Below are 16,405 nucleotides of genomic sequence, written 5' to 3' on the forward strand. Positions count from 1 at the left end.
CATAATACTTTAAAGCTTAACTCTCACAGATTTACCGTTTTTACAACTTTTTTATTTTTTGTCTTGGAAAGAGCAAATGTTTGTGTTCATATCTACAAACTAGTGATATAAGATTGCTGGTAAAAGATGTGATCGCAGATTTTCATATTTCCGTTTGAAAATCAATGTTTTATGGCTTAAATGGTTTAAGAAAAAGGCACAAAACACTATTTTTGAACTTAAATATAAAAGTTTGCGATCTAATTTTTTTGTCAGCAGTCTTATATAACGGGTTTCCATGGATTTTTCGCAAAAATTGGCTCGTTCCATGATCGAAATTAAAAAAGTTGTCAAAACGTTCAATCTGTGAGAGTGCAGCTTTTAAAGATCAGAAAATTCACTTCAATATTATGGTACTTTTACAGATTTAATCGGAATTTTAACTTGTTAAGTCAATTTTTCTTTGTAAAATATCTTTATCAATTCTCAGAATATATAACATCATTGTTACTCAGGGATTATGATAAAAACCAGTGAACACCGGATACAACCATTAAAAGGAGGGTCTCTGACCTCTTATAATGTGACTGTTGTCACTTTAAGACATCATAAATGAGAAAACACCTTTATTTACTTTTATTTCCAAATATTTTTATTCGTACATTTTTAAAATACCGTCCATTTATTGTTCTTTGATGGGACCCCACACTTGGGAGTTGAACACTTTGAATATGACACAAACCATTAAACCCATGTGAAAATGACAGTGTTGTAAAATAAAGCCCATTCACTGTCTGTTTAAAATCTTTCAAAAGTAAACAAGTGAAATATTCTGGCAGTTTTCCTGTCTCAGTGACAATGGAATAAATACTTCAAGAGATTTTGACTTATGTCGAAATGTATGTGAACTGCAAAGTATGTTAGACATTTTAGCATTGTAAATATATCCTTGAAAATCTGTAGATATTTTGACTACCAGTAAATCCTACATATTTTCATTAAGGATTTTAACACTAAAAGGTTACAGACATGGACTGAAAATATGAAGTCATTCCAATTTTTATCAATTTCTGTGAACGGAAATTTGGTGGAAATGGAATTTCAGCACTTTTCCCAAACGATTGAGATCTCTTCTATTGTGAGATATCTTATATAAATAAATTGAAGGCATTGGTAACAAAAACAGCTGATTCTGAGACAAAATGTACAAAAAAAGTGAAAACTATCAATCTGTGAGAGTGCAGCTTTAAAGCATTAGTTAAATACAAAGTGGTCATATTAAGACTAAAAGATTTTTTTCTCCATTTCTGTGGGATAACTGTAATGTTATATTTAACATCTTTTACTCCCTTTCATAAATGTTTTACTTATGCCCCCTACAGGTCCTCGTTCCAACTCCCTGTTGTTAAACCATGACCTTTTTATACATGCCGGATCTATCCCCTTGAGTTTATTACAACGTTTTGTTTAAAAAGTTACATAAATCTGTGCCAATATTGACAAAGTACATGGGTTTGTGGGCTTGGATCTATATAGGGACAGGAATGTATGCCAATTGCTTATCAATTTGTAAGTGAAATTTAGCAAACATGAAGTGTTCACTTAAAAAGTTGATACAATGAGAAATAATTGGACTGTTTCTCACCCAATATTGTACATTACCGCATTAAATTGCTTTTATTAGTACGCTATATATCGAGGGGCTTTTAACAGTACATTGACTTTTATCCTCTGCATGATTTTTCACCATGTTAAATTATTGTTCAACTACAACAAGAAAGCCATTAAATGAACACTTTAACTTGCCAGTTTGCTTGATATTTTTTGTGAAAGGGGCATTACAAGCAAGTTATTAAAACCAGAGTTATGGGACTTGCTTTACATGTGCACTATTTTCTCTTGCAACATATGTGCCAGGTTCCGTTTGAATGTCTTGAACAGTTTCTAAGTTAAGGTCAATTATGTTAAGGTTTTGCATTTTATTGTGTGAGTGGTATTTTTTTTAAAAAGGTACAAAATATTGTGTAGAATTTTCTCCAGCAACATATGTACCAAGTTTCACTTGAATATCTTCAACAGTTTCTAAGTCATGGTCAAGGTTAAGTTTTTGCATTTAATTGTTGTGTTTTCAATAAAAGGGCATACATAAAAAATCATTCAAATTAGAGTTACAGACCTTGATTCACATGTCAGTATTTTTGGGCAAAATGAATACTGAATTTAATTTAAAACTGAGTCTCATAGACTGGTTGTTTTGACAACTTTTTCTTGGAATGACAATTTGAAATGGAATAGATATTTTGTGTAAATGTCTGGAAACCAGTGATATAAGACTGCTGACAAAAGAGCAGATCATAGTTTTTCATATCTAATTTTGAAAACTGATGTTTTATGGTAAAAACACTTTAAGAAAAATGAAATGTTAGCAGATCTGTTGAGTTGTGAGTTATCTTATAGGAATAAATTGAAGGCACTGATGCCAAAATGAGCTGATTCTGAGACCAAAAAATAAAAAAGGTTAAAACTGTGAGCATGTGAGAGTGCAGCTTTAAGTTACAGCCAAGGTTAAAACTGTGAGCATGTGAGAGTGCAGCTTTAAGTTACAGCCAAGGTTAAAACTGTCAGCATGTGAGAGTTCAGCTTTAAGTTACAGCCAAGGTTAAAACTGTGAGCATGTGAGAGTGCAGCTTTAAGTTACAGCCAAGGTTAAAACTGTGAGCATGTGAGAGTTCAGCTTTAAGTTACAGCCAAGGTTAAAACTGTCAGCATGTGAGAGTGCAGCTTTAAGTTACAGCCAAGGTTAAAAAAAATGCACTATTCTGAAGAATTCAACAACACCAAGAGTATGACAATACCTCAACTTCATTTCTTCACATATCAGATGAGCTGATATATATATCAGGGACTTTTAAATCAACAGGTTCCAAAAGACAAAGACAATCCCTCTCCAAACTTCCTCCACCCAACCCCACCCCAATTACATGTACGCCCTCTCCTCCTATATCCCATCCCCCACCCCTACCCTCCTACTCCAAAAATGAACTCGAATGAAAATAAAACTTCTGCGCCAATTATTTCCTTATGAAAATGGTTATTAGCTTTAAGGTATATACTTTTGATCTATTCTAAAAATATTTATATTTCAAATACTAATTCTTAAGCCTAAAAAGCGGAAGTGAAGAAATTCAGTCTTTTTTTAAATGCTAATACTTTCTACTTAATCACAAGAACCTGATAATAATAACAATAACAACAGGATCTGTATAAAAGTTTCACTTGAGTCATTCCCTTAATGATCAAACTTATAATGCTTATTTCAAGCCCTTATATATATGCTTAAAAGCCCTCATACAAATTCATTCTTTAACAAAACAATACTCGGAGTGACAATTATACAAAATAAGGTTATTCACTACCATTAAAAATGTATATATATATACAACTCTCTCATAAATAAACGCCTGCTTAACATTTTACAAAGAAATAACTGTATGCTTTTTGTCAATACAAAGTTTCAACAAGATTTCATTTTTCATATTCGCTATCAGATAAATATATAACAGGCAATAAAGAAAGTGATTTATCATGTTTGATGTCACTTCTCATTCCGATATTGTGTTAAAATATACGGGGTACTCAATATCCATTCATAAGCCCTTTACACCCAGGCATGATATTAGCAGTTTGGAATGGAATTATTATCATTTATTACAAGTTATGAAGACATTTCATGGTTTATAATATATCTCTAGGTTTCTAAAGCTCATTTTTCCATTGAGCCTTTAAAAGAATCCAGCCCACTTTTTTACAGACTGCTAGCCTTTATTAGCTTCATGAAAAACCTCCTATGGTATAAAAATACATATTGTCCTAACTTTTTTATATATATACTTATTTCATACCATATAAAAAGAGTATGTTAATGAAGAATTAATTAGAACATTAATCATTTTTGTATAGCCTTCTGAACGATAATTATTTATGGAGGGAATGGGCTCCAAATGTCTCCAAGGAGGTGATTATTTCTTCAGCTTTTGTATATCATTCTGACCTACCAGATTCTACTAAACTTAGAGATCAGACACTAATTATCATTTTTAGTTAATAATCTATTCAATATTACGAAATAACTTGGGCTCTTAAAAACATATATTGAACAAATATCGAGTCTGAGAGATGTTTGTTAGACAAAATATGCCCACTAAATGGATTTTTGTTATAAATAGGTGAATAATAAATAAGTTTTCATGAACATCAAGGTGGAGAGAAACATTTCGGGTTTTAATCTGTGAACAAATTTTGTTAAGACTCAGCTCAGCATCACAGTTTATCTTAACCATCATCTACTGTTCATCATAGGGCACCCTACTCCTGAAGTTTTACCGTCTTAAGTGACAAGCCAATCTCTCTGTTGCTGTGCAAACAGGCCAATGTCTACAAACTACCAGACCTAAGGACAGACAGAACATATAAAAACTCAATGAGAAAACAACTGACAGCTCAATGACAGAACTACTGACAGCTGACACCTCAATGACAGAAAACTGCCATCTCTATGACAGAGTAACACCCATCTTAATGACAAAAGAACAGATGGCTCAATGACAGAACTTCTGACAACTCAGTGACAGAACTTCTGACAACTCAATGACAAAACAACTGACAGCTCAATGACAGACAACACCCATCTTAATGACAAAAGAACAGAGGGCTCAATGACAGAACAACTGACAACTCAATGACAGAACAACTGACAACTCAACCTGACAGAACAAATGGCAGCTGAATTTGCAGAGCAACTGACAGAAAGGCTAAACAACCAACTAACAGCTCTTAACGGACAGAGCAACTGATATCTTGACTTATCTCTGTATTTCAAAAGTTGACATTAAAAGCTTAGAACACCATCTTCTTCTCCCTTCTGTTAACTCTCATTATTTCATGAACTATTCTTTCTTAATGATTGCCAGTCATATTCAGAACTCAAGAGCATTGTAAGTAGTACTTGAAGTAAGAATACCCCCTCTTATAAATTACTAACCTAGAGTTTTGATGACATATCCGAGAGTGACAAGTGACTTGTTGATGTTGGCCCCTTCTGTGAGTCGCTTCCTGAAGTCGGGTTTTGAGCTTGGATCTGCACGCTCACTGAAAAATACACCATTACAATATAACAACTAGGTTTGTCTTTTGCATGAAATTTTGAGAAAATGCTTCAATATATGTCCCTTTAAATATACTTTTTACATTAAAGATATTCCACCTGTCACAATGACGTTTAATTCGCATACATTGTGAAAAGACGACATGCTTTCAAAAAATAAAACCAACATTTTTTCTTTCTAATATGGGTTAAATATCTTAAGTAATTGAAATGCAAATGTTTGAACAAAAACTCAATCAAAGCAATTTCACATTCATATTTAAGCATTCGTGTACCTTTACCACATACCAAACTGGCCCTTTGTTACCTAGAACCCCTACTTACACAGGTGTTAAAGGGTACAGAGATATCGCAACATTTCTTTGACAAGTGCTGGCCATTTTAAATATGCTGCCAATTTCACTTTTGTAGCTAAGTAGATTGTATTTATCTGTTTCTGTGTTACCAAGCCACACCATGCTATTTAATATTTCACCCTTGATCCTAATCTGTGGCAATGACAGGCATATCAGAGAGCAGAAACTTGGATGAAGTTGCATTGTTGAAAATCAGAGAAGGTACTTTAAATAATGTGAAAATTTTGACAACTCAAAGTGTTTTAAAACAAGTCAATAAAGTAAATGGGCTTATGGGTTATGAAAGCAAGTGGTAAGTCACATGACTATCTCCCTATACCCTCCTCCCCCAACCACAAAGTAATAAATGATGTTTTTGAAGGAGGTTAAAAACAGGTAACAGATGCACTGTTGCCATTGCTATACAAAGTACACTAGCCCCAACCCCATCCCCATTCCTCAACTGGATACAACAATGATAAACTTACCCCCTCCCCCATCCCCAATCCCATTCCTCAACTGGTATACAACACTGACAATCTTACCCCCTCCCCCATCCCCATTCCCATTCCTCAACTGGTATGAAACACTTATAAACTTACCCCCTCCCCCACCCCATTCCCATTCCTCAACTGGATACAACACTGATAAACTTACCCCCTCCCCCATCCCATTCCCAGTCCTCAACTGGTATACAACACTGAAAATCCTACCCCCTCCCCCAACCCCATCCCCATTCCTCAACTGGTATAGAACACTGATAATCTTACCCCCACCCCCCATCCCCATTCCCACTCCTCAACTGGGTTCAACACTGATACACAAACAACCAGTCACATTCCTCAACTGGGATACAACACTCATACACTAACCCCCACCCTCATCACCAGTCCTAAAATGGGATACAGCACTCATACACAAACCCCCAGTCCCCTTCCTCAATTGGGATACAACACTCATACACTAACCCCCAGCCCCATCCCCAGTCCTCAACTTGAATACAACACTCATACACTTACCCCAGCCCCATCCACTGTCCTCAACTGGGAAACAACACTCATACACTTACCCCCAGCCCAATCCCCAGTCCTCAACTGGGATACAACACTCATACACTTACCCCCAGCCCCATCCCCAGTCCTCAACTGGGATACAACACTCATACACTAACCCCCAGCCCCATCCCCAGTCCTCAACTGGGATACAACACTCATACACTTACCCCCAGCCCCATCCCCAATTCTCATCTGGGATACAACACTGATACACTAACCCCCAGCCGCATCCCCAGTCCTCAACTGGGATACAACACTCATACACTAACCCCCAGCCCCATCCCCAGTCCTCATCTGGGATACAACACTCATACACTAACCCCCAGCCCCATCTCCAGTCCTCAACTGGGATACAACACTCATACACTAACCCCCAGCCGCATCCCCAGTCCTCATCTGGGATACAACACTCATACACTAACCCCCAGCCCCATCTCCAGTCCTCAACTTGAATACAACACTCATACACTAACCCCCAGCCCCATCTCCAGTCCTCAACTGGGATACAACACTCATACACTAACCCCCAGCCCCATCCCCAGTCCTCAACTGGGATACAACACTCATACACAAACCCCCAGCCCCATCTCCAGTCCTCAACTTGAATACAACACTCATACACTAACCCCCAGCCCCATCCCCAGTCCTCAACTGGGATACAACACTCATACACAAACCCCCAGCCCCATCTCCAGTCCTCAACTTGAATACAACACTCATACACTAACCCCCAGCCCCATCCCCATTCCTCAACTTGAATACAACACTCATACACTTACCCCCAGCCCCATCCCCATTCCTCAACTTGAATACAACACTCATACACTTACCCCAGCCCCATCCCCAGTCCTCAACTGGGATACAACACTCATACACTAACCCCCAGCCCCATCCCCATTCCTCAACTTGAATACAACACTCATACACTTACCCCAGCCCCATCCACAGTCCTCAACTGGGATACAACACTCATACACTAACCCCCAGCCCCATCCCCAGTCCTCAACTGGGATACAACACTCATACACTAACCCCCACCCCATCCCCAGTCCTCATCTGGGATACAACACTGATACACTAACCCCCCACCCCCAGTCCTCAACTGGGATACAATACTAACCCACAACCCCCAGTCCTCAACTGGGGTACAATAATTACCCCCATCCCCACTCCTCAACTGGGATATGACATGGATACACTTACCCCAACCCCATCCCCAGTCCCCAACTGGGAAACAATACTAACCCCAACCCCATCCCCAGTCCTCAACTGGGATACAATACTAACCCCCAACCCCATCCCCAGTCCCCAACTGGGATACAATACTAACCCCAACCCCATCCCCAGTCCTCAACTGGGATACAATATTAACCCCCAACCCCATCCCCAGTCCTTAACTGGGATACAATACTAACCCCCAACCCCCATGCAGTCCTCAAATGGAATATAAAATAAATTCCCCTCACACTGAGAAAAATATAGTATTTAATTCTTAAAAGCATCAGAATATTAGATTTCAAAAAAGTAGAAAACACATGTTTGAACTTAGTTCAATAACCTGATTTCACAAATATTGACATCATTTATTGGGGTGAGTATACCCTATCAAAATAAATAAGGCCAAGTATTGAAAGAAAAAGCTCCAACTTCTTGAGACTAATTCAGTATCAGCATTTTTGATTCAACTTTTTCATTTAAAGAGTGTTTACATTTTTGAGTTGTGCCTTTCAAAAAAATTGTTTTCTAACACACAGCTTAGGAAAATAAGCATGAAACGTCTTATTCAAATGTTTAAGAAGACTTCGGCCCACAAAATCGCTGAACAAAAAAATCACCGAATGGAAGATATTTTCGAGTACTCAAATACTTTTTTCACTTGAATATTTAGCTATCTTTTAACATGTAAAATATAACTATCATGCATCATTCAGGACTTGACTCTAATCCATATTCAATGTAGGATTCGCAGATGGTAAAACAAATATTTAAGTATTTGCATTTTCAAGAGCCCCAATAAGTTAACTCCTAAGACCATATTACATAAAATATATCATCTACATAAAATCTATTTTATTGAAAACATGGCTGTCATGTCAAAGAGTTATTTAGCCTAACTTTAAATTTAAAATTTATGTTTTCTTTCAAGCACTTAAAATACTTTCTTATCTTTTAATATATATATACCCGTGTACCATATTGATAAAATTCAGGTCAGATTTAAAACTCAGTCTGCAAACTTCAACTTTTAATAATGCAAAACTGAGATAAAATGCTTAGTACAAATATTTTCCCTTATAGTTAATAAAATGTAGGCCATAAATTCATTAAAAAATAGTACTGCATGTAGTGTATACAGTGATTTTTGGTGCAATTTACTGCCTTCTAAAGGCATAAAGCAGCACTTAAACTGTCTCGATACAAAGCCATCTTTTATAGGTAGGACAGCGGAATGTCAACCTGCTGAGGAAGGGTTCTGAGTTTTATTCCCATCAGATGCACTCAAACATTAGCTATCTTTTATAGCTAGGACAGTGAAGTCAACCTGCAGAGGAAGGGTTGTGAGTTTGATTCCCACCAGATGCACTCAAACATTAGCTATCTTTTATAGCTAGGACAGTGAAGTCAACCTGCTGAGGAAGGGTTCTGAGTTTGATTCCCACCAGATGCACTCAAACATTAGCTATCTTTTATAGCTAGGACAGTGAAGTCAACCTGCAGAGGAAGGGTTGTGAGTTTGATTCCCACCAGATGCACTCAGCCATTAGCTATCTTTTATAGCTAGGACAGCGGAATGTCAACCTGCTGAGGAAGGGTTGTGAGTTTGATTCCCACCAGATGCACTCAAACATTAGCTATCTTTTATAGCTAGGACAGTGGAAAGTCAACCTGCAGAGGAAGGGTTGTGAGTTTGATTCCCACCAGATGCACTCAGACATTAGCTATCTTTTATAGCTAGGACAGTGGAAAGTCAACCTGCAGAGGAAGGGTTGTGCAGAGTTTGATTCCCACCTGATTAGCTTTCTTTTATAGCTAGGACAGTGGAAAGTCAACCTGCAGAGGAAGGGTTGTGAGTTTGATTCCCACCAGATGCACTCAGCCATTAGCTATCTTTTATAGCTAGGACAGTGAAAAGTCAACCTGCAGAGGAAGGGTTGAGTTTGATATCCACATGAATCTACACCTACATTCATTTTGAAGAACAGACACTATATTGTTTAGACGTGAAAACTCGGGTACCTTCCAGCCAGATCGACAAGGTTGATTTTGCTGACAATCTCACTGGGACGGTTTTCCTCCAGGCGAGCCTGAAATGAACAACTTACCATTTTAACGATACAACATTTTATAATTTAAATTAATATATTTCATTTATCTAAGTCATTTTTATTTCGCAACTATGATACCTTCCCCCAGAACCCTTTCTTTGCTATAAGCATAAGCTGTCACAGGATCATGGCAAATGCCCCTATCAGACTTTGTCAGACTAAAAATCAATTAATCTGTAAGATTAGCGTAACCTTGACCGTTGAGGGAACAATTATTAAGCTAAGGGTGATAAAATTTCCGATATGCTGTACAGTAATATGAAGTTGTATTGAAATTTGAATAAAATTGAATAAGTAAATTACAGTCGATTAGGAAGAGCATGCATTTAAGAGTTAAAAAGATACTCACAAAATCATGTAAAATGGTTGTTACTGTGTGTCTGGGTGTTTGAAGATAAGTTTTGCTCTCAGTACAAAACAAAAAAATTACTTAAAACACTTATACATAAGTATTTCCTTCAATGCTGTGAGAATGATGTTGCATACTGAATATCACTATAATCCATTGTCTATGACAATAATTTAGCTATAAAACATGTGTTTTACATTACGAAAAACTGAAAATAAACTGCAAATTAATACCATAAAAGAATAACAACGGTGCGTCCTGCTAAATATTCTCGACAAAAAAAATGTTGAAAACAAATGTTAGCTATTTTGCAGTTACTCGAACCAGATTTTGTCTATACACAAGGACAGTTTGCTCAAGAAGAATGTATAGCATGAAAATACTTTCAATAAAAATACAAAGTCGAATTTCCAGGTTAAAATTTTGGTAAAAGAAATTCAGAAAATAGGGTAAATACAGAAGTAATATAAAATCAATGCAACCAAATTAAATATGACCGAGCGCAAATTGTTTTTTTGTTTTTTTTATCAGTTAATAGGTGCGGTGCGGCAAATCCGATGAACAAATGATCAATTTGAAGTTTTATGCAGCGGCAAATATACGAGATTTTTTTTTGAAGTGCTAAAGATGGTAATGACACCAAAGCAATAAGGATATCTTCACATCCTTGGCAGGATTAAAGAGCTACAAATGGTGATATTCCTTGTAATTGAAATCATAAAGAACCTGTGTAAAGTTGATGGTAACAATCGCGTGGCTTCGGGAACTCTGGTCATGCATGTACGTCTCTGCTGTGACTCTGAAGGTGAAAAAATAAATAACGGTTTATAAAATCAAAGTTTTGTTTCATCCAAAATCATATTTGGTATGTGATTGAATTAAAATGATTCATTTGAAAGAAACAGAAATAAGGCACTCAGGTTAACCACTAAATGTAAAATTTAACATGAATTTGTGATTCTTTTATCAACTTCATTAAATGCTTGGATCATTTTCATGGTTTCATCTGGTGTCTAGTCCCTTTAAGTGACATTGTCGGCAAAAATGAGTCCACAGTGGAGGGCTGAGTGACTTTTCCAGTGTTTAAAAGGTATGCTGCCTCATAAACAGTCAAAGCTATTTTTAAATATCTTTCAAACATTTCTCTAACTCAATTCATCATATTGTTATTCAGAACAATTGGTTAAATTTCGATGTTTGTTGTTACAGTGAATATTTCCACTGGACTCATTTTCACAGATTTATAAAGCGCACAATTATCGCAAACTTTTCGTCACCTGTGTTCATTTCCCTTCTCCAGTAATGCCTGGATTTCTTCGTTGTTCTTCACACGATGCCATGACAACCCTGAAAAGGCAAAACAAGATTTATAAATTAATTTACACAAATAAGAAACTTAATTCCATGACAGGTTTTCATACTCTATAGCATTAAAATTCATTTTAATACTTGTTTATATCAGAAACCAAGCAAAAATTATACATGGTAAGCCTTAATTTATGAAACAGGTTAAGGAGTTTCTTAAAATTGAATAACAGATAACTTAGGTAATAGTTTGAACTAATTTCATTAAACTTGATTGTGACAATAGCTGACAGCTTATAGATTCACGCTCAAGTCTGTTTCCTAGGTAGGAACGAGGGACGAGTGCTGGTGTTAATGGTTGGGAACCCACAACCTCTTGGGTGAGTGTTGGCCACCAAAACCACTAGACCACTCTCACCATTACAGAATTCTTATTACATTTCAAGTATTTATTTTAGGAAAGATTTGTTTGCAACAAATACAATTTTAAGGCAAAAATGAAAAGAAACATTAGTCTGCAAAGATTTTGAAATAATTTTGCCACAACTATTCCTCTTTTCCTCGAGAAAAAAGCGAATTCTATGGTGTGTTTGTTGGAGAGTTTTTTCTCAAAATACAACCTTTGACATATGGTCCTTCCTTCGGATGTTCCCTGACTTTAAGCGAGTAGTTTTCATTCTGTCGTAGCAGATCGGGCTGGAGAAGGTCCCGTACACGCTCGTTGTAAATCTCAAAGTAGCTGATGTCGATACGACTAGTGACATGGTCATCTCCGCTGTCTTGGATATGCTCAAATAAACCCTGGAACACACAAAATAATTAAAAGTTTTTGAAAATCATTATAAGTTTTATTTTATTTTTATAAACCACTGCTTTATGTAAATATTTCAAATGTCATCCACACTTATCTTAAGAACCATTAGTGAACAATATGAATGTGTTTTAAACATTGAACCAATTGTTCAGAGCTTTGTTAATATTAATGACGTTGTTAACATCATAATTGTTAACCGTGCGATATTTAATGCTTTTGGAGTTTCATGGATACACGTGTGATCTGCAGTATTCTAAACAAGATTTGACTCAATTGTTTCAGCTGTACTTGCTTTGTATGAACATATGATCACATCATCTACAAGTTAACATTTCAAAGTTAACAAAGATCCCATTAACAACGCTGTTAATTTTAACAAAGTGCTGATCAATTGACTCATTATTTATTTAGTTCAAAACTTTTTCAGCAAATTTTGGAAAATATATATAAGACCATTAATAATATGCAATTAGCTTAAAGATGCACTCTTACTCCCAAATAAGATTTACCACAATTAATAATATTGTTTTAATATTCCAATAAGGATGAATGAATGTCGACAACAATGGTTCTTATGAAGGAAAGTGAGTTTAATTTGAAAGAAATGAGCATAAAACACAGTATTTCTACCTTATGAGACTATAGTAAATCAAAGTAAATCTTTTAGCATTCACCAATCATTTAATATGTTTGCGCTTTCTGCTATTAAACACGGTTATAATCTTGTTATAAGTAAGAAATATTTTCCATAAATGCATTATTTAGTTAGTATAGTTAAAGGTTTATCAGTCAAAATTAATGATTGTTATACATGTGTATGTATTTATTTTGAAATAAGAGTGTTACTTTAAAATTGAAGCTAGAAATAAGATGGCAAAATTCCTTTTAATAAATAATGTAATTTGTTCGATACAGATCAGGTTAATTGCTTCAATTTGACCAGAATATAGTTCTGTTCATTTCACCCTTAGGCAAAATATTGCTGTAGATAGAAAACAGATCTAAACTTGGTTAACGATAAGTAAAAACTGGAATTTCACTATAAGGCAATTGCTGTAGGTAGGAAACTGATCCAAATTTAGCCCGAATAAATTGAAAGGTGCTAAATAACGAAAATGGCAGATAAAAACTATGTATTGAAAGATTTATTGAAATAGTAATCGCCAATTAGATATCTGTGAAAAATTGAATACGCGAGAGCAAGAGTGATTTAGCGTAGGAAGGTTTGGTAAACAAACAAGTCAAATCAATTTTCTCTTTTAATACCGTCTCGAACTGATACGATTTAGAACATAATCGGTAAGTTGTGACAAATAGGTGGGTCTTTCGCGACAGTTAAGACCCGGGCTTAATTAAGCTCTTACGGAGTGTTGAGGTGACTTTTGACCAAATTTTAACAAGATTTGGTGACCTTAGGGCCTATCACAGATTAGAACTTTAATATTGACTAAAAATTGCTGACTAATTTCACTGACAGCCAAACACAAAATGTGACCATAGATAATAGGCTAGCAAGTATAAGATGTGGGAGAAAATAATAAGAAAATTGGGTAAAGCCGTAATTTTTATATTAAGTACAAACAAAAACAAAACTGAATCAATTATTCCAAGTCCATCAAATTAAATATTATTTTAAATATCTACAGCCAATGGGCTTGCCTATTGGCCCCAAATAAGTACCATGCTCAATCATTGCCGTTTTACAACTTTACAGACATGACATCATAATTTAGTTTGGCTCCCCACCCGCTGAAAACATGTACTAATCTAAGCCAGTTAGAACATCATAGTGTAAAATCATAATGACTAAGAATGGGCTTGGTCACTTCTAAGCAAGTTAGAACATCATAGTGTAAAATCATAATGACTAAGAATGGGCTTGATCGCTTCTAAGCAAGTTAGAACATCATAGTGTAAAATCATAATGACTAAGAATGGGCTTGATCGCTTCTAAGCAAGTTAGAACATCATAGTGTAAAATCATAATGACTAAGAATGGGCTTGGTCACTTCTAAGCAAGTTAGAACATCATAGTGTAAAATCATAATGACTAAGAATGGGCTTGATCGCTTCTAAGCAAGTTAGAACATCATAGTGTAAAATCATAATGACTAACAATGGGCTTGATCACTTCTAAGCAAGTAAGAACATCATAGTGTAAAATCATAATGACTATAGGAATGGGCTTGGTCACTTCTAAGCAAGTTAGAACATCATAGTGTAAAATCATAATGACTAAGAATGGGCTTGGTCACTTCTAAGCAAGTTAGAACATCATAGTGTAAAATCATAATGACTAAGAATGGGCTTGATCGCTTCTAAGCAAGTTAGAACATCATAGTGTAAAATCATAATGACTAAGAATGGGCTTGATCGCTTCTAAGCAAGTTAGAACATCATAGTGTAAAATCATAATGACTAAGAATGGGCTTGGTCACTTCTAAGCAAGTTAGAACATCATAGTGTAAAATCATATTGACTAAGAATGGGCTTGATCGCTTCTAAGCAAGTTAGAACATCATAGTGTAAAATCATAATGACTAAGAATGGGCTTGGTCACTTCTAAGCAAGTTAGAACATCATAGTGTAAAATCATAATGACTAAGAATGGGCTTGATCGCTTCTAGGCAAGTTAGAACATCATAGTGTAAAATCATAATGACTAAGAATGGGCTTGATCGCTTCTAAGCAAGTTAGAACATCATAGTGTAAAATCATAATGACTAAGAATGGGCTTGATCACTTCTAAGCAAGTTAGAACATCATAGTGTAAAATCATAATGACTAAGAATGGGCTTGATCGCTTCTAAGCAAGTTAGAACATCATAGTGTAAAATCATAATGACTAAGAATGGGCTTGATCGCTTCTAAGCAAGTTAGAACATCATAGTGTAAAATCATAATGACTAAGAATGGGCTTGATCGCTTCTAAGCCAGTTAGAACATCATAGTGTAAAATCATAATGACTATAGGAATGGGCTTGGTCACTTCTAAGCAAGTTAGAACATCATAATGTAAAATCATAATGACTAAGAATGGGCTTGATCGCTTCTAAGCAAGTTAGAATATCATAGTGTAAAATCATAATGACTATAGGAATGGGATTGGTCACTTCTAAGCAAGTTAGAACATCATAGTGTAAAATCATAATGACTAAGAATGGGCTTGATCGCTTCTAAGCAAGTTAGAACATCATAGTGTAAAATCATAATGACTAAGAATGGGCTTGATCGCTTCTAAGCAAGTTAGAACATCATAGTGTAAAATCATAATGACTATAGGAATGCGCTTGGTCACTTCTGAGCAAGTTAGAACATCATAGTGTAAAATCATAATGACTAACAATGGGCTTGGTCACTTCTAAGCAAGTTAGAACATCATAGTGTAAAATCATAATGACTATAGGAATGGGCTTGGTCACTTCTGAGCAAGTTAGAACATCATAGTGTAAATCATAATGACTAAGAATGGGCTTGATCGCTTCTAAGCAAGTTAGAACATCATAGTGTAAAATCATAATGACTAAGAATGGGCTTGATCGCTTCTAAGCAAGTTAGAACATCATAGTGTAAAATCATAATGACTAAGAATGGGCTTGGTCACTTCTAAGCAAGTTAGAACATCATAGTGTAAAATCATAATGACTAAGAATGGGCTTGATCACTTCTAAGCAAGTTAGAACATCATAGTGTAAAATCATAATGACTAAGAATGGGCTTGATCGCTTCTAAGAAAGTCAGAACATCATAGTGTAAAATCAAAATGACTAAGAATGGGCTTGATCGCTTCTAAGCAAGTTAGAACATCATAGTGTAAAATCATACAGACTAAGAATGGGCTTGATCGCTTCTAAGCAAGTTAGAACATCATAGTGTAAAATCATAATGACTATAGGAATGGGCTTGGTCACTTCTAGGCAAGTTAGAACATCATAGTGTAAAATCATAATGACTAAGAATGGGCTTGATCGCTTCTAAGCAAGTTAGAACATCATAGTGTAAAATCATAATGACTAAGAATGGGCTTGGTCACTTCTAAGCAAGTTAGAACATCATAGTGTAAAATCATAATGACTAA

At 35.7% G+C, this 16,405-nt stretch overlaps 1 protein-coding gene across 1 annotated transcript in view; it reads right to left on the bottom strand.

Moving 5' to 3' along the window:
* LOC128208682 (kinesin-like protein KIF16B) overlaps window positions 1-16,405 on the bottom strand; it is a 61,297-nt gene that overhangs the window by 21,811 nt on the left and 23,081 nt on the right. Inside the window, exons 6-10 of the mRNA XM_052912230.1 lie at window positions 12,134-12,314; window positions 11,486-11,555; window positions 10,935-11,007; window positions 9,771-9,838; window positions 5,021-5,127 (exon numbers count right to left, since the gene is read on the bottom strand). Coding sequence (XP_052768190.1) covers window positions 5,021-5,127; window positions 9,771-9,838; window positions 10,935-11,007; window positions 11,486-11,555; window positions 12,134-12,314 — 499 coding nt within the window. The remainder of the gene's footprint in view (window positions 1-5,020; window positions 5,128-9,770; window positions 9,839-10,934; window positions 11,008-11,485; window positions 11,556-12,133; window positions 12,315-16,405) is intronic.

This window comes from Mya arenaria, chromosome 11 (genome assembly GCF_026914265.1).
Source record: "Mya arenaria isolate MELC-2E11 chromosome 11, ASM2691426v1".
Classification (NCBI taxonomy): domain Eukaryota; kingdom Metazoa; phylum Mollusca; class Bivalvia; order Myida; family Myidae; genus Mya; species Mya arenaria.